The sequence below is a fragment of the Vitis vinifera genome, chromosome 6 (assembly GCF_030704535.1).
Source record: "Vitis vinifera cultivar Pinot Noir 40024 chromosome 6, ASM3070453v1".
NCBI lineage: Eukaryota > Viridiplantae > Streptophyta > Magnoliopsida > Vitales > Vitaceae > Vitis > Vitis vinifera.
The window spans coordinates 150,201-170,014 of NC_081810.1; the positions used below are offsets into that span (position 1 = coordinate 150,201).

The 19,814-nt window shown below is 35.1% G+C and overlaps 2 protein-coding genes across 2 annotated transcripts; both read right to left on the bottom strand.

Moving 5' to 3' along the window:
* Positions 1–5,231: 5,231 nt before the first annotated feature.
* LOC100263939 (NAC domain-containing protein 68) lies at positions 5,232–6,634 on the bottom strand. The gene is made up of 3 exons (XM_002283771.4): positions 6,390–6,634; positions 6,010–6,293; positions 5,232–5,889 (listed from the first exon to the last, which is right to left on the bottom strand). The coding sequence occupies exons 1-3, from the start codon at positions 6,565–6,567 to the stop codon at positions 5,458–5,460; spliced, it is 894 nt and encodes a 297-aa protein (XP_002283807.1). The 5' UTR covers positions 6,568–6,634; the 3' UTR covers positions 5,232–5,457.
* An 8,699-nt stretch (positions 6,635–15,333) lies between these two features.
* Positions 15,334–17,678, bottom strand: LOC100241662 (gibberellic acid methyltransferase 2). The gene is made up of 3 exons (XM_010653116.3): positions 16,815–17,678; positions 16,361–16,654; positions 15,334–16,117 (listed from the first exon to the last, which is right to left on the bottom strand). Exons 1-3 carry the CDS (start codon positions 17,373–17,375, stop codon positions 15,755–15,757), a joined length of 1,218 nt encoding a protein of 405 aa, XP_010651418.1. The 5' UTR covers positions 17,376–17,678; the 3' UTR covers positions 15,334–15,754.
* Positions 17,679–19,814: the final 2,136 nt, after the last annotated feature.

Sequence of the window (19,814 nt, forward strand, 5' to 3'; positions counted from 1 at the left end):
TGAAACTAAAGATCCGCATTATGGAGATAGAGAATGACACGGTTGCGAAGAAAGATTACCTTGATTTACTTGACATTTCAGCTGAGGTTGGTGAAGAAAAAGATGACCAATTGTTTCAATGGGTTAAATCTCTTCATTTAGTTGATGAAGATGGAAATACCTACCCACGAATTACCGCACATGTTCGAGAAATAGGTGTTGATGTTGAACGGGTGTTATCCGAAGAAGTTCATACTGATAGTTTCAGCCAAGATATAAGAGATTCATTTCTACAAGGAACTTCTCAGCCAATAGTCAATTCTCTTCCTCTCTCTCCTTCACTCATACTCTTCTTCCTCTCTCTCTTTCCTCTTCACTCTCTACCCATTCTTTTCCCACCTACCCTCACCACACTATTGATCAGTAGCTCCGACAACTATCAATTGCTGACTGACAGTCTTCCACTCCCTCTTCATTCTTTCTCTTTCCCTTACTTCTCTCTCTTCCTTCCACTCTCTCTCTCTCTCTCTCTCTCTCTCTCTCTCTCTCTCTATTTGTCTTTCTTTTTTCTTTTCATACCCATGACCCACTACACCTACCCCTCACCACCGGCCAGTGATGCCTACCCCCACCTCTCTCTTATTTTCTCTCTTTATATTTTTTTTTCTCTCTCTCTATCTCTTCTCAATATTCACCATCACCCACTACACCATACCCATTTTGCTATGGTTGTACCACGATCTCCACAAGTCACCACCCATTGCACTACCTCCATTGGCTGCCGCACTTCATCATTTGTGGACTTCAAAAAATGGGTAAGGGGTATTTTACTTTTTTTTAATTACATTAATTTGTACTTGATTATTGATCTTGATTGTTTGGGTTAATTTTCATTATTTTTGGGTTTAGGTTTACTTGGTATGGATTTATTGTTTGTGGTCTTTAAGCTTGTTAATTAAGTTAGGTGTCCCATTCTTAATTTGATTTTCAGGTTCTTCATTAGGCATATGATGATTTTTTTTTTATTTAGGTTCATTTATTGATTTATGTTTATGGGTATTGGGCTATTGGAATGTTTGTTAGGCTTGCATATTGATTTGAGTTGCATTTGGGTTTGTTTATTTGAGTTGTTTTATATTTATATTGTGCTCAGGTTTTTCATGAAGGAATGTAAAGCTCAACAATACTATCATGTTGACCAAAGCAAAACAAATAAGAATCAAACACTTTTGTTCATTTATTCAAACTTTTGTTTCATAAAATATCTCCATATTTTCTGTTGTAAACAATCAAAGATTATTAAACATATTTTTCATGCAAATATGTTTTTTGTCCATATGAAAAAACAAAAATAACACTTTATATAGTTCAAAATAGCATATAAACTTGTACAAAATTTGTCTTAATTTCCCTTACCTCAAAGAAACAATCAAAATCTTGAAGAATTCAATCCTCAGCTAATAGAACATAAAAAAACAACAATATTACTACTAACTATTTATATATCTAAATTATTGTATTAATATTAATATTCCTAATTACCATACTAATTTAAAACTCTTGCTCTTAAATCTAATCCCAATAATCTATCATTTTTTTTATTAGTTTCAACTAAAACTCTCCAAAAACCTCTTCCTATTATTTGAACTAAACTAATTTTTATTATAATTTTATTTTTTTCCCTCATTTAAACTTAAACCAATAGTCATCCTATGCAAGCAACAATCCCACTCAAAGACTAGACATTACAATAATACTATTTCTTTTATATATCATCTCTCCACACAACAGTCATCCTATCTACTTTATTGTTTCACATATCACTACCATAGCATAGCTTTTCATCTCCATTATAGTCATTCTCTCTCATTATTATTATTATTAATTAGTTTATCTAGTCTCTTACAATTTAAGCATTTCATCTTTGTCACACACACATTGCACTTTTTTTTTTAATACATATAGTTATCTATCACAAGTACACACTTGATACTTTCGCTTATTCTTCCCTTAATCTTACTCTCTTTTCATAAAACCATATAACACAACTATAGGCGATTTGTTTTTCTTTTTCCCAATTTATTTAATTTTTATATTCATTTATTTATTTACTTTTCGGATATCCTCATTCAAATTTTTTTTTCTCAAGTACCATCTCTCATGACTTCCCATAAACAACCATTTTATGCAAGTCATCGTTTGCACTATCCACTCCTTTTTTTGAAGTCAAACACTTTTCATACCCAAATTCAATCATACACTTTTCATTTAACAATTCTTTTTTTTTTTTTTTTCATCATCCAAGATCTATGATTTCTTTTCTTTTATTTATTTGTTTTTATTGTTTAAATCTACCCTGTTTGAATATTTTGGACTTTCACTATCTCCATCAATAAATCTACCTATGTTCATATAATTCCAATATTTTTTTACTTAAAATTAAATAAATCAAACCCTGATGTAGATTGAAATTTTCCAAAAGAATATTTAAATTGTTCAAAACTATTTAATGAATATGAAGGGAGAAGTAAACTTGTTGTCTTCTTCAAGCTTCTAAAATGGCCTCCTATTCACCATCTTTATAATATGGCACACTGAATATGAGTGTTAAAATGAGAATCATCATATGACCCAAGGAGAGATGCAAAATTAAAAGAACAAATTTTTCTTATTAACAATATTTTTCCATGTCTTTCCCATTATACTCTCCCTATTTTATATAGGCTACTAAATAGAAATAGAAACAGAATAAAATATAAACTAATCCTAAGGATCCTTTATTTCTTAAACTAAATAGAAACTAATAAGGAATAGAATCAAAGATTAAAGGATCCTAAGGATCCTTTATTCGGGTTTTAACATTCTCTCTCCCATCAAAAGAAACCTTGTCCTCAAGGCTAAAATTGTGGAAACTTTTGTTGAATCTTGTAAGCATCTTCCCATGTTGTAGTGCTTGGAAACAAGTTAGACAACTGCCTTGTTGTTCATTTTCAACTTTATTTTTCTCATCTCCTTGCATTGAGAAAATTTGAATTGTAAATGCTTCAGATATACACCTTGAATCCTTTTGAATTTGATCTGTTGACACTAACTTTTTGGGACTTGTAGTTGTACCTCTCAACATGAATTTCCTTCCATCAACAATAAATTTCATTCTCAAATTCTTGAAATCCCACAATATGGGTCCCAATTCAACTGGCCATTGAATTCCCAATACCATATCGCACCCACCCAAGGGTATGAGCCTCAAATCTGCCTGAAATTCCTTCTCTTGCATGCTCCATGTCAATTGCCTACAAATTGCATCACTAGTAATTCTAGTTTCATCCACTACTATCATATTCATGAGGTTGGTAGTTTGTATTGAGTATCATGTTCTTTTGGACACTATAGGATCAAGGAAATTATTGATGCTTCTTGAGTCAATTAGTATGGTGACAACCTTCTTCTTGATGTTGCCATGGATTCTCATGGTTTGATGAGATTTTGAACCAAATATTGCATTGATTGAAACCACAAGATCATCCTTCTTGATATTATTTTCAGCTTCACATATCTCTTCCACTTCACTTTCATGACCATCTAATAGAAAATTTTGCTTTCTTTTACATTTATGACCAGATTCATACTTCTCATCACAATAATAACAAAGTATTTTGCCTCATCTCTCTTGCATCTCTGTTGTTGAAATCCTCTTAATGGGTGGTAATTGGCTAGTCAAATTCATTCTGATTCCCATAGAGTTCACTATACTATCCCCATTTTCATTAGAGGCCTTGACTTCCTTGAGAATTGTTTCCATTGTCTTTTCATGCAACAAGGCTAACTCGATGGTTTGGGCTAGTGTGTTTGTTCGAAACATGGCCAGTGACTTGATTTTTAATTACCTCTTTCAAGCCACTAATGAAAATTAAACAAAAAATTCCTCTGACAACCCATTAGTTGTAGCCATCAATGCTTCAAACTACTCTTGGTATGCCTTAACCGTAGAAACCTATTTCAATTTGGTTTTATGCCCAATAGGGCTATCATAAACAATAGGGCCAAACCTAAAAACAACATCTATAGAAAACTATGTCCAATTGATTTCCTTGTTACTAGCCTCATACCCTTAAAACAATTCCAAGACCCTCCCTTCTAAATGTAAGGAAGCCAATCCTACCTTCTCTTGGTCCCCGATTCCATTAATTTTAAAAAAATTGTCGCATTTGTAAATCCACTCACTAGGATTCTTACCTTCAAATTTTGGAAAATTGAATTTGGAAAAGTTGGTTTGAAAGAAGTTTGTACTGTGTGAGTGATAGTCTATCCTACTTCTATTGATTGAAGCACTATCCCCATTACCTAACTCCTCTATTCTAAAAGTCATATGTTCAAATTTTAGGTTTATTGCTACAACCATTTCGATAGTTCTAATAAGATAGTTTCTTCTTTATTCAATGAATTTTGTAGCTGTGACAAAGCGGCTGCTTATTTATCCGATGAATCCTACAATTGCTTTATAGTATCTTCAAGTCTTCGTTGTCCTTGTGCTCCAGTCCCTTCTGCCATGATTGGTGCCAAGACTGTGCTCTGATACCAATTCTTATGACCCAAGGAGAAGATGCAAAATTGATAGAACAAATTTTTCTTATCGACAATATTTTTTCATTTCTTTCCCATTACACTTTCCCTATTTTATATAGATTACTAAATAAAATATAAACTAAATAAAATATAAAGTAATCCTAAGGATTCTTTATTTCCTAAACTAAATAGAAACTAATAAGGAATAGAAACCAAAGATTAAGGGATCCTAGGGATTGTCTATGCTTAACCTTATTTCTCGTCCCTTGCTCGCACTATGCCCTTCCTTTCAAGATCTTTTCTTCCAGTCTCTTTAAAATGCCTAATTTTCTTTCTACTATTGTTACTGTTGCTTTTCACCCTTATTTTCCGTTCTCTCTAAGACACCACCTCCTTCTACCAGATCGTCCTCATGCATCTCTTTGGACTAACATGAGACTGTTGTGGTTGCAGGAATTTGTGAATTCTGCTTTATATGCTTTCTTCCCCATAGGTGTTCATTATTATTATTATTGTTATTATTATTATTATTATTATTGATCTGTGGAGAAAGCAAATCTGCAAACTAATTCTAGAAAATGAGTCACTTTTCCTTCTTTTTCCCTTTTTTTCCCAAGAGAAGAAAGAAATTTCTTTGAGCATTTTCTTACATATAGCTAAGATAGTGAATGTGAAGGATGCAAATATACCACAAGATACCACTATATATACATCAAAAGACAATTACAAGCTGTATTTGGAGTAATTCAGAAGATGGGCAAAAAGAATACACGAAGTGTGGCCTGAGAAGTAATTAATTGAATGAAGTTATACTCTCTCCCCCTTGTTGGGACAAATGAAAAAAAAAAAAGGGAAAAAGAAAAAAGGCCCCTCAGCCTTCTGCTAGTAGCACTGTAATTAAAGAGCAGCTGGTTAGTATGGTAAACCATGGATCATTGAAAAAGAATCCTGATAACTGAAATCTGGTAAGGGCATTGTTCCAAAGGTTGTAAGGGAATTCTGCAGATCTTCCAGATTCAAGTTTGTTAACCAGTAGTCATCTTCTTCTTTGAAGCATTCTCGTGCGGGGAAACCGCTGTCAGTATCAGTAATTTGCAAATTGTTATCATGTAGCACTTGATATGAATAGCCCTGCCCCTGGGCACCATGTAGATCGTGATTGTAAGAAAGAGTCTCAATGTCAATATCTGATTCAGGGGTCCTCAGACTGTCTGACCCATCGTCTTCAGCCACCTCAAAGGGATCAATAGGTTCATGAGGTAATAGTTGGTTCATTTGGTGTTGCATCTTCTCCCTCCAATTGTTCTTTTTGTTGTAGATCCGGCAAAGAACCCAGTCGTCCAACTGCTTAAGGAAAAGGTACATTGATCATTGATGTGAGCCTTGGCAAAGGAAAATCAAGAGGTGACTTTTTAAGTTTTAGTAACGCAATACATATGCAGTAGCATCATAATTCATACATACCCTTAAACTGCTCTTTTTATCAGATGAACGATTTGGTTGGGCAAGCCTGTACTCATGCATAATCCAATCAGTCTTGGTTCCTTTAGGAGCTTTTCCAGAGTAGAAAACCAGCGCTTTCTTTATTCCAACAGCTTTTGTGCTTCCCGTTGGTCTAACGGGTTTATCAGCGCCAGTTGCTTTCCAGTATCCATTGCCTGCGGCTCTGTTAGGTCTCGACCCATTCGGGTACTTCCTGTCCCGAGGTGTAAAGAAGTACCATTCCTTGATTCCGAACAGCGCCTTCTCTGCCATTTATGAAACAAATATAAGAGTTAGGAACATAACTCACAATTTCTGGGGAAGATTTACTACAATGAAAACAAATTGCAAAGTAAAAGTACCAGGAAGCTGCCAAGGATCATATTTATAAAGGTCAATCTCAACAATAATTGGAACCGGTAGAGTCTGGTAGCTGGCCTTGCGGCAAAGGTAATGAACAACAAGCTCTTCATCTGTGGGATGGAACCGGAATCCGGGGGGAAGATTCAACTCCGCCTCTGCATCTCTCTCCCTCTTCATTGCTTGATTGTATGTGTGCCTTGCTGATGTTGAATACTGAAGTGAAGAAAAGATATGTTGGGCTCAGGCTTTTTTTCTTCCTCATATATATATATAGCCAAGGGTCAAAGAAAAAGGGCTGAAGAGACGAGAGTTCAAGTTGGATTGAGCTCACGTGGATAATTGACCCAATGAAATTGGGTGGTGGAGGGGCACAAGTGGGGCATCTTTGTTGGTGAGGATTGTGATATGCGAAGCTGCTATGTGTTGGGGTGGTGCCTTGGGGAAGATATTTGACAGCCGTGAGCTGCACACTTTTGACCTTTCTTTTCACCAACGAACAAACAAACACAAATTTTAAAATCTATTTGAGGAACCTTTTGGTTTATGCTCTCAGATGCATCTCCCCTCTTTCTTTTAGAAGGCTACTTTCCTAAACCAGGGCAAATCTGCCGTCTATAGTGGAGTCCATCATGTCACTTTCAGTATTAACGGGAGGTCTTGATTGGATTCAATGGGCATGCGGTGGTCTCTGGAGAATCCATTGAACCGGTAGGCAATGGCTGACTTTGGAATTATATAACGTATGTGCTGGCGTCTGCTTTGGCCACGTCCTTCGTGGCATTCTCTATATCGTCACTGCCCACGCTGTTGCCTCATGGTTGTCTTGCTTTCCCACGTCCGGTCTTGGTCAAAGATACCATTGAAGTTTTTCTCTATCCTATTGTATTCTGTAAATCCCATCTCATTACCATTGCGAGAATCTCTCTATGTCATCACCCCCAAGGATGAAAATATTGGTAATTACGGATATATAGTACTTCGATTTTACAGATATATCGGATATATTAGAGATATATTGGCAAACATTTTGAAAAGAAAAAAAAATCGGTAAACCTAAAATTTATTAAAACTTGTAAAAATGTAAGAAAAATCTCATAGCAATTGAATTGAAAGTATAATAAACATTTTAGAATTGTTTTGTTGAAAATTTTGATATATGTATGATATGAATTGCAATATTAGATGTAATTATATCATGTCGGTTGATAAGAAATGTGAAGTTTGTAATTATACACTTATTATGAAGCTACATAAAAGAGTTTATTTCATTAAATATCAATAATTTGTACATATTACATTGTAATGACCCTTTATGACCAAAATGAGGATCGATGTGGTTCAATGGAATTGATAGATGAAGGAACCTCGTCTTGCTGTTGGAGATAATATTGGTACCAACTAAGCTAAGTTAATTCTATGAAAATCTACTAATTCATTCAAAATGTACTAATTAATTATGATTGAAAAGAAAAAAAAATTGAAGAATTAAAAAATGTACTAATTAATTACAATTGAAAAGAAAAAAAAAATTGAAAATTTTAAAAATATACTAATTAATTACACTTCAATACAAAAATAATTAAAATTTAAAACAAAAATACCTTAAAAAAATGAGCAACCTTGGGAGCAATAAGAGATCAAAGATGAAATGTGGATGAAATTGGTGAAAAATCAGTTATTTAGAGGAAAAAATTAGATCAAAATAGTTGTTGGAATCTCATTTTACCGTTGGAAAACAATTATTGTCGTTGGATCAAAATCTGAGTGATATATGACCGTTGGATCATCATATAGTCATTGGGATACCCTCAAAGTCGTTAGATCACATCCAGATTCAATCTGGACCATCAGATGCACAGCCTATTGACTGTTGGAGCTTGGGCGTGTTCTAGGCCGTCAAATCAACTCGAGGTGGCTCATAACCATCATATCAGTGGACAAGGAAGCGGAGTAGGAGATGCTATTTTTTGAAAAAAAAATCGGTGAAAAATCAATGATAAATTGCTATCTCAGTCGATTTTTTAAAACTTTCATTGATTAATCAACTCTTATCGAAATTTCAGCAATTTTTCACCAAAACATGCTGATTTTTTTGGAAAAAAACTATCATCTGACATATCAACCCCCCGTTTTGATTCACCAATCGTTGAAACGCAATATTTCGACAAAATTTTGCCAAAAAAAAATTAAAATTTTCATCCCTAATAACCCCTAGGCTGTTGATTCTATTCCTTTCCTAAGTCAAAGTTACCATTACCACGAAGAGCCTTTGGTGCCTTTAGGTCTTATTACATATGTATTGCAAGATGGCACTTTAGTATGAATTAATTAGTTATATGCACGTTAATGCATTACGCTATTTAGATTAAGTTGGCAATTTTGTTTCATCCATCTTGATTTAAGACTTTCTGTACTTTCCTGTTATTTACATTCCTTTGAAGATTCAAGTTTGTTATAGGATCAACTCAGGATCATGATTCAACACTAGTATGATTGAGTTATTTGAGAATAATGACATAAAAGTAATGAAAATTAGAAGTAAAACAAATTTGAAAAGAATTTTAAATTAAGATTTTAAAAGAAAAAAAAAAAGCTTTTCCAACAATAAAAATCATTTGGAAAGGAATTTTAAATTGACAATTTATAAAAAAAAATATTTCCAAATAATAAAAATAATTTGGAAAGAAATTTTAATTCGAGATATTTAAAAAAAAAAATCAAATTTTTCCAAATCTTTTTTAATTTAGAATATGGAATCTTTCCAAATCTTTCTAAAATTATTTAGTTTCTAAATTCTTTTTAGTAAAATACTATTTCTAAATAGATTCCAAGTCCATTAGGTGTTTCCTATATGCCAATTCAAAGAGTTCTCTTAAGAACTAATGTGCCTTAACTTTTAGGTTATTATTCTTTATGCTTAACCCAAAACTCTCAAATATGTTTAATTTTCCATTCATTGGATTGTGAAGGAGATCTGCATCTCTTTAAGCATTAAGATGAGATCCACTGAGGCACATAAAGTATTGCATCATGAACATGGATTGTAGTATAAGTATTGGAAAGTAAGTCTAAAGGTAGCATATTGTCACCGACTTAGTCTTTTACTAAGCTCGTGCGACACTTAGACAAGTTAAGACACTTGATCTTGCTAAGTCAGCCTTACTCCCAATGCTTAGTCTTCTAGGCTAAGATGCTCATGACTTGGAAGCTTTAGAAGGTGTAGTAGGAAACTCTTAAAGAATGGAAGTTTTTATTGCTTAAAGAAAGCTTTACAAGTGCTTTGGGAACTCACTTGTTTGGTTGGTTAGGTTCTTGGGTGATGCCTTGGCCAAATAAAGGTCTCACCTATTTATAGGCACCAATAGAACTCTCTGGAACCTTGGAGGGTTCCTTAAAAATCAAGAAGATTCTAGAACACCCTACATAATTCTATGTATAAGACTTATGTACAATAATATACAAGAGATTTCTAGATTTCTCTAGAAAGCCTTGGCTTCCTCTCATGCCTTCCACCATAGTATAGAGATGTGTGGACTTCTCTAGGCATCTCTAAAACCTTCCACACTCTTCCCACTAATGCTTAAGTGTAGGAGTCTCCAAAAGCTTCCTGGGCTTTATATAAGCCTATGGGGAGGGTCATTTGAAGCATCATGTGACAATATGCTAGGTAATTCTTTGTACTACTTTCTCATATAATGGATTTTGATTTGAAATCTCTGATCCTATGGTTTTGTGTGTGTGTGTGTGTGTGTGTGTGTGTGTGTGTGTGTGTGTGTGTGTGTGTGTGTTTTATGGTGAATGCTCAGTAATTAATGCATGGTTTAATTTTATACTATTTTGTATAATCTAATCACTCTCATTCTCACAAGCAATAAACTAACCTAACCTATCTATGTTGATTGGAAAAGAAATTTGGACATAGTTCTCAGATTGAATAAACTAAAATAGGTAACTAAGGGATTTGCTTCAACACCCTTAATAGATAATCCACACTAGAAGGAAGAGATGCATATCATAGATAGCCTAAGACAGATCAAAAGGCCAAGTGTATCATACTTGTCTAGTCTTGTCCGCAACAACAACACATGTCTCATGTCATGACCTATAATATTCTCCTCTATCTACAAGTGATTCTTGGTGACAATGATAGATCAGCTAGACAAGCTACCCCAAAAACTATTATGAACACTAGGATATCAAATGAAACTCCCATTAAAGATCACATGGTACGTATGGTTAGATTGTTTAATAAGATGGAGATCCTTAGAATTAAGATTGATGAAGATATTAGGAATCCCTGGATCACTGTATTCCCAACCCGCGATTGCTCAAAGTGCATGCTACTAGTCCTAAGGCTCTTTAGATCTAATCCCATTGGAAAATGATGGCCATAAAAATCATAAATAATATAGATCTAGAAAAAATATAGATCATACATGAAAGCTAGATGTTCCTATATCAAATCTTGTTGATAAAAAGACGTGTCAAATGGGTAGTGATCGTCATTGATCTCATAAACCCAATAATCTTTTGCCACAATGACTCTTCCTTGAATCTTAGCTCTAAAGGGGTGGAATCACCTCTAGAGTTTATGTTCAGAGTTCTCATCTCTTTAGAGTGAATAGGAAGACTAAACTGAAGCCTTAACCCCTAAGAAGGTTTATATAGGCTTTTTGTGGCCTTAAGTGACTTGGGCCCATTTTGGACTTAAGTCACTTAATCCTACCCACTTAGGTCTTAATTAATTAATTATTTCTGTTAGACTCCAATTAATTAATTAGCCTACTTTAAAGAGACCATTCACAAGCTCTTATGCAATCTCATTTTTACATTAATGCTCTTATACATATATGTGAATAAAGAACTAAACTAACCCTAATAAATTGTGTTATCAAGGAATACGAGCTTACGTAAAGACTATTAGGACCAATAGGAAAATATTGGCTCTCTCATAATCCAATTCTTAATTTGACTCAATATCCTACTATATAACATCAACTGCACTTCAATATTCTATGTATATTATAACGAGATACAAAAACATGGATCCACGATCCATCGTATGTAAACTCCCTATGAACTGGTATCTATAATCTAACAATACATATGCTATCAACCTCTTAAGATTACCTCTCCAATCCTTAAATTAAATATCCTCATATTATGTGATCAACTAATATACTGTAAATCTATAAGAGTATAGGTCAAATTCCACTTCAAGAATTATTGTGATCACAAATTTCATGACCACATGTCCTTTGGATCATTAGGATTTACATAGAAGATCCCAAGTCATGAGTTTCTTACAAGTAGATGTTTGTTCACAACCAATTCATGGACTTAGGAAATCCATTTGAGGTTGCAAAGCACCACCTCCTAATTAAAGGAATGATTGGTCTTAGTTATTGAAAAAGAGTTCCTATGGTGAATGCACTAGTGTAACAACCTTAGCTTTAATAATAATACTTTTGAAGTTTCCTTTTAACCACCTTCTTACTAAGTAAGTAAGAGCATCACCTTCCTATCTATCCCTTACCAAGCTTGAGGTCTCACAAAGCACGTAATCAAGTATGAAGTGTTACAATGCATGCAAACAAGCATGAGGTGTTGAAATGCATGCAACCTAGAGGACACTAAGCTACTTTTACGACTTGACACCTATTTAAGCATGTTAACTCATGAACTTATCTTACCTGCCAAGTAGCTACAAGGATCAAGCACGTGCCACATGTCATTTTCATGCAATAAAAGAAACACTAACCATTTCCCTTTGAGTGGCACCTAACTAGGCCATGCGACGAGTCACCTATATGTTTACTTGCTTTGGGTTCCTATAAATAGGGTATCCACCTACCAAGAAAGGAAGGTAAAAAAGTATGAAAAAACTCCTATAGTGGTGCTATTCCAGAGGTTGGGTTTTTTAGTCATCCTAATAGATGTAGTGCGAAAATTGTAATCTAAAAAGGTGAGTGATCTTATAATGCATGATTTTACATGGTTTTAAAATTATATATCTTATGTTTAAAATGTTATATGCATTTATTAATTTTTTATTCATGAGATATGCTTTGAAAATGTGTTGGTCAAATGTTGTATTTATAATAAATATGTGTTCCTTATATCATTGATATATATGTATATAAATAGTTAAGATGATTCGGTGATCATAAAGGGATAGGTACGATTTAGGAAAGCTTTGTCTAAGGAGGTTGGGTTTTAAGTGGAACCATTGTGACCCCTCCAGTCTTTCTTAGGAGCTTACCTAATGCATACTATTCATTGAAAATCATTGGTATTATCATTATGGTACTTTACATTATTATTATGGATGTGATTGTGACATACCTTGAACCTATATTGTGTCATAGAGATGGAGGGGCACATTGTAGCCAATTGACCTAGTAATCTTTTGTACCAAGAGATAAAATGGTACAAGAGCAATTTATATGAGAAGCATGTCAAGATATGTAGGGACACTGTCTATGACACCATGTTATATGAAAAATATGTCATCTGTGGATGCATATATGATATATGTCGATAGAGGAAAGGGCATCGTAGTAGTGATATTGCATGATATTGGAATGTTCCAGAGTTGGAGTGGCACTATAGCCATGAATTATGCATGTGTTTGATTGATTATACATTGAATTATCTTATATTGTATGCCTACTTGATTGTTATACTAAATATTATCTACATTGAGTGTTACATGCATGATGAAACTCATTTTTCTATTATGGACTAACCATCCTAAAACCTAAGTTATATGATCATTCACTAAGTTATACTCACTTTGTAGTTTCATAAATTTTTTATATAAGGACCTAGTAGAACTAGATACCAAATAAGTTTCGGAGGATAGACAAGGCATATAATCCTAGTTACCCTATTCTTTTTGCTTTTTTTTTAATAAACTACTAGCATGTAGCCATTTCCCTAGATATGTTTAAGTTTTTTGTTCCTTAAGGCCAGCTTTTATGTACTCAAAATTTTGTATCTCAAAAGGGTAATAAATATATAGTTCCTTTAATATGCTTCCTTGTGTTGCTTTGACATAGTATATATATATTTGGTTATAAGTTAATTTCCTTTCATAAGATAGTATCTCCATCTCAATCTTTAGACTAAAGAGGTGACACTATCCAACGTGGATGGTGCTTGTAAGGATGGGTTGTCACAACTAGTGTGTATGATTACACATTAGACAAGACTTATAATGAGTGATCATAAAAGGCTATCAAGTAGTTACAACTTTACCAAGCTACTATATTGTATTATCTCTCAACCTTGAGAGAATATTGAGTTTGTGTCAAAATTAGTAGTGGCTTTAACTTACATTTGAGATTCTAAAATGATCATATATTTTCTATGGATTATGTCACTATTGATGAAAGTTGATAGCAACAGGTATTCTCAATAGTGGCACCATGATATCTCATGGACTTTGAAATAGTACGTCCATTTAGGTGATCCTAAGGACATGTGATCATATAATCTATGTCGTCGTAGTAATTCCTTTAATGGAATTTGATATATGCTTTTTATGAGCTATAGTATATAATTTGATCACATAATAGGAGGATCTATAACTCAATGGCAATAGAGGTAATTTTGAAAGGCTAATAGATTTCATCTTATTAGATTATGGATACCAATTCATGAGAAGACCATAAGCATTGGATAGCAGGTCACAAACCCAAGCACTTAGTGTCTTGTTGTAATATACCTAGGGTACTAGAGTGCAATTAATTCTTTATAGTGGAATATTGAGTCAACTTCATAATTGAATTCTAAGGGAGCCAGTATTGTCCTATAGGTCCCAATGGTCTTTGCTCAAACTCATATACCTTGATGACATAGTTTATAACAGGTGGATTGGTCATTGGTTCATTTATGTGCATAAGAGTATTTTGATAATTACGTAAAGTTGCATAGGGATGAGTAAACAATATCTTTGAACTAAAATAATTGTTAATTGGAGCTCAATTAGACTAATTAATTAATTAGGGTCCTTTTTGGGTTACATTTAGTGACCCAAGCCCAAAGTGGGCTTAAGTCATTTAAGCCTAATAAGAAGCCTATAAATACTCCCCTTAAGGGTTAAGGGTTAAGGCTTTTGTCATTCTCTCCCTTCAATCTAGATAAAGAACCTTAACCTTCAACCCAGAGATTTCCACCATTTCAAGTGGAAGACTACTGCATTTACAAGATCTTCTACAATTTTGGAGTTTTCTATATCGACAAGAATCAATCTAGGAACATCTAGATCTTAGGTATGGTACTAAACTCTCTATCTATGGTTTATTATTGGTTTTTGAATGTCATGTTTCCACTATGCTCAGTTCTAGAGAGCTTAGGATAGGATTTTATACAACCTAATGATCCAAGGCTTGGGAACAAAGTAATTTAGGGTTCCCTACAAGCTAGATTTCCATCGCACATTTTTTCTTGGCATGAAGTTGGCCAACCAACTCACATGAGACATCTCTTTACTTTAAGCATTTGCACACTATCCACTAGAAATGCTATAAAAGAGAAACATTAGGAAGAGAAAGGTATGTGTATCCATTGTTTGGTGGTAATCATTCTAACTTGAGCATCGAAGGAGAATTCCTAGGAGGCTCTTGAGTCTTCCTTCTCATGACAAACAAACTCTAGAGGGCAAGTATCGTTCTTCCATCTATAGCTAGGAACTTATTCAGAGAAGTAAGTTATCTAATGCAAGCAAGATCGAATTGCATCAACAACTCACCATCATTATTTTGAAGACTAAAGTTATTAAATGCACCCACAAATCTTATATAATAACCTTGACGATCTTTGTGTGATCGAGTCTATGCAGATTTTGCCAATGATATTATAAAGAAATGATAGATAACCATGCATGCATGGTGAAATAATACATACAAACTTTGGTTCACATCATATAGAATTCATTCATTTGGCATGGATATATAAGTCGATCCCTTCTTGGATTTTGCTATTCTTCTAAGTGTTATAAACTAGGTTTCATTTATGAAGTGAGACAAAAGAGTGAGTAGACTGTGGTTATTGTGAAAAGTAAATTACAGTAATAATAAGTTAAATAAGGCTATCTTTCACATGACCTCAAGTCCATGCACACATAGAAGCAAACAAGGACAATTTGCAAGCTGTAAATGGAGGAGTTGTCATTCTTCTTTATAGTTACCTTTTTCTTGGTTTGGGGGTGCTTCCTGGTGGGGGAGGGTTGTTCCGTGGTTTGAGCTCTACATGGAATGTAGAAATCAGCAGCAGGTTATGTAATTAAGCATTCACCAATTGGTTTTTGGCTCTTTCAGTCTCTCTTGGGTGGGCGAAAAGGAGTTCACAATTTGTCCCATTATTTTCGGATTGCACAAACAACAATAACCCCATAAAAACAAGTTTTACGGATGAGGGAAATATCAGAAGAAACTCGGTTCTCAAAGCGCTTGAACAGCTCCTCTGAAAGGTAGGGGCCAACGTGGGCCTCAACTATAGGCCTGAGAGTGGCACGGACCAGGTTGGCTTTGGCTCTACCATAGGAGACTGGATCTCTGATCCACTCATCTTGCTTCTCTTTCGAATGCTCCACAATTCTCTGGTACTCCATTCTTTGTATCTCAAAACCACCACATCTCTCTATCGCCCTCTCAACTTCCTCCATGCTCCTCATATATGCTGGTATATTGAACCCATCTCTTGTCTCCTCATCTATCAATCCCTGCAGCATGATCCAGAAAGCACCTACTCAATCCTCTCAAACTGAGCGGCCGAAAAGGGACAAACAAAAAGTAGTCCTACCTGTGCTACTTCGAGTTGGTGTGTATTAATACTACTAATGAAGAAATTAATGCTGCCCAGAAATTATTAACATTAACGAAAAGAGGGACAGAGGTGGATGTCAGATGTCACCCGGGAGGTTTTGCATTGAATGCCCACCTGCTAACGATATAATGCACATTACCTCATTTAATAGGTCTTCCCAAGCCTGATCCATGGAACAGGTGAAAGGATGCTTAGCTCTCGAGTCCGAATCATCCAACTGATTGTCTGGACGCTGAGAACCAGGCCTTCCTCCCATCAACATAAATAGCACTCCTCCCTCCACAATCTCTTCTTTCCGACATCTTAAGAAGTCTTCCAAGTCCTCCTCAGACTGCTTTGCATATGCTTCAACCACCTCCTTTTTCGCCCCATCTATCCACGCTCTTCCTTTGTTCCAAGCTGATGATCTCTTGTCTAACACTGTCTCTGGTATCTGATTAATTGATTAATTTGGAGAAACAGAAACACTATCAATTCCGGGTAACTATAGGGGATAATTAATTAATCTTTTAGTATGATATATCAATGGAATAGTAAATTCAATATTTATCAATATAAATATAGGCATCAAAACTAATTCGTCCATTAATTACCTGAGAGAGCCAGTGTAACGCACTCAGGCTAACCGCCACATGAAGCTTCCCTTTAGGAAAGAGGCGACTGTAAAACGATCCCGGTACACCAGCAGCGTAATATCTCTTGGCTTTGTTATTGGATAAGGTGGCAGCCAATGATCGGAAGAGAGAATTGAAATCATTTGAAGGGAGATCAGAAAAGAATGCCTCAAATTCAGGGTCAACGCCACACTCTTTAATATATCGCTCTCTCAAGCCCTCAACGACCATGTCAATTGTGGCCAAGGTGTTGTACCCGGTTGCACAGCCCAAGTCTGCTACTCTCAGAGAATCCTCCTCACTCTGGACGAAAAGTTTCATGGACTGAATAGCTGTTAAGAGCAATGGTTTTGATAAGGTGATCGCGGATGCAGGAGCCTCAGAATTCTTGGCATAGCTTCCATCGTCATCACCACCTTGCATACATAGAACTCTATGAAGTCCTCCTGTCCAAGTTTTCGGCTGGCACTCCCTTTTCATGTACTCGTGTTCTGAGTTGGCTCTAATGCTGGATATGGCCATTGAACTAGATGAGTCCATCTCTTTTCTCCTCTCTAAAGTTGCCTATATCAATGGGAAGGTAATCTATATACGTAACAGATGCCAAGTATATATCTGTATGCTATTAAGAAGGAAGCGAAAGAGAGATGAGAAGCACCGAGCAGTATGTTGCCTTGAAGTTGCTCCAAGGCTTAGGAAGGAACATATATAGCAGAAAGTAGAAGTGAGATGATTGGGGTCCCTCAAAGGCAAAGAGAAACCAAAGAAGATAAGGTGATCATGATGAGTTCTCCAAGAGTGCTTCGTTTCTTCCTACTCCAAGATCACTTTGCCTTTATGGTTGTTATTAGAGTGTAGTTATAGTTTACGAATAATTTCATAGGAATTATGGAAGCCAATCAAATCTCAGTCTCTTCTTGTTTCAGTTTTAGCCAAGGTATACGTGGTTGGGAAATGCTTCTCTTCCGCCCCTGGATTTCGTGTAGTCAATGTCGGTGTGCGCTTGGTAACGTTTTCTATCTCATTTATTATATCGATTTTTCTTCTTTTTTTAAAACAAAAATATATATATATAGATATATATTATTTTCCTCCTTTTCCTTGAATTCAAATAAGTCTGCTTTGAAAAAATGTCGACCCATGTGGAAAAAAACTTAGATCATACACTGTCTACATTTTATAATGCGTCACCTACCTAGTATTTGAATTGCACCGTGCAATGTCCTGATTGTTTTGTTCTTGTTTTGAACATCTTCAAAAACGGCGACATTAGCAAAATACATGACTAATCATGCTTTTGGAGTACGTTGCAAAGAAAAAATTTTATATATTGATGTTCTTGCATTGGGTTTTTTAACTTTTTTGTTTCACTTGGAGCACTGCCAACTTCTAGTTTTTGTGGATTTCAAAGGAAGATTCAAGTGAAGTGTATAGATTACCTTGAAAACATTTGACTTTAACATTTGATATATATGAAATTGTGTGCATTTCATTCTATAATTGGAATATATCTTACAGTGAACTTCTCTAGATAAAAGGAGAAACCAGATGAAATCAACAGTACTTAGTCAATTTATTCATTAGCTTCTTTTTCCTTGTTTTCTTCTTAAATCATACACCATCTCTTGTAGCCTCTAGTTTATCCTTAATTTGAAGAGTGATATGAATGATACAAATGTCTTTAATTAATCCTTCATCCCTTTATAACCAACAATTAACGGTAAGATAAAACCAAAGATACAGAAAGTGATGATAGAAACAGCAGCAGAAGCAGAAGCAGTGAATATAACAATTCTTTCTTTTATCATAAACTATGATTAGATTGAAGAGTGGTCACCTCTATGATATAATACAAGACAGTCTGACGTAGAAAGGACAATCATTGTTAACGAAGTGGGATACTTGTTCCAAAGGTGGACAGAAAAACTTTTAGAGTTTGATATGGGTTGGAGTGAAGGAGATCGAGAGAGGTGGTCCTGCCTCCTATATCCCTTAACAAGTATAGACTTGTCACATTCTATCAGGGTGAGTGCGCAAGGAACAACGCAAATTTAGGTGCAGGTGGTCCTATGGTGGGACTGGGGACACCTTCTACCGCCTTCTCTCATCCATCTGGGCCAACTATAATCTGCATGAACAACATGGATCCATTTACCAATATCAAGGGAATTGCCGGAGGAGCCGACCCCTACCTCTCTCCCTCTCTTATCTCCCTGTCTTTGAGAAGAAGAAATTATAAAGCTGTTAGGACAGGAACCTTTTTCATCCAGGGTCTCATGACCATACCCACCTGCACTACTCAATATCTAGGTTTCTCAGGGGTGGGGGAGGGGGGGAGGGGGGGAGGGGGTTACTCTCATATAATTCAACTGTATGTGTCAGACAATTCCTTCGACCTGTTACCATCAGCATTGCTGTGACCCATCTGGAACCAACTCCTTTCCCCTTCCTTTCATAATAGGAAAAATGATTGAATGCCCAGTAGGTTTTTCAAGCTGATTCTCCCATACAATCAATAGCTGTTACCCCTTTTTTTTTCAATGGTCAAAGAACACATTCCATAGATGTTTAGTCATGCTTTTTTCACTCCAAAAAGGATAAGTGGTATGACCATATGAGCAGCCTCTCTTATTTGCCCCTTCCATGCACTCAATGGTAAGACATAATTTTATGGGTTGGGTACATGGAATACCTATATCTATCAAAAAGTATCAGTAATAAAGTGATGTCAAGAGTGTCATTTGACTCTCTCGTTGCTTTGTATCTCATCGTATTTTGATCTCATTCTTTAATATCCTGGTCCAATACTCTTTTATATCTTGGTCTTTTCTTTGTACATCATTTTATATTCATATCTTACCATACATTTATATATACTTAATTTAGAAGATATCAGTTTAGAACTTTCACTTTTTCCTAGTTTTATATAGAATAAGAACATTTATCCTCAAATGCAAGAAAATATTGACTTTCTAGTTC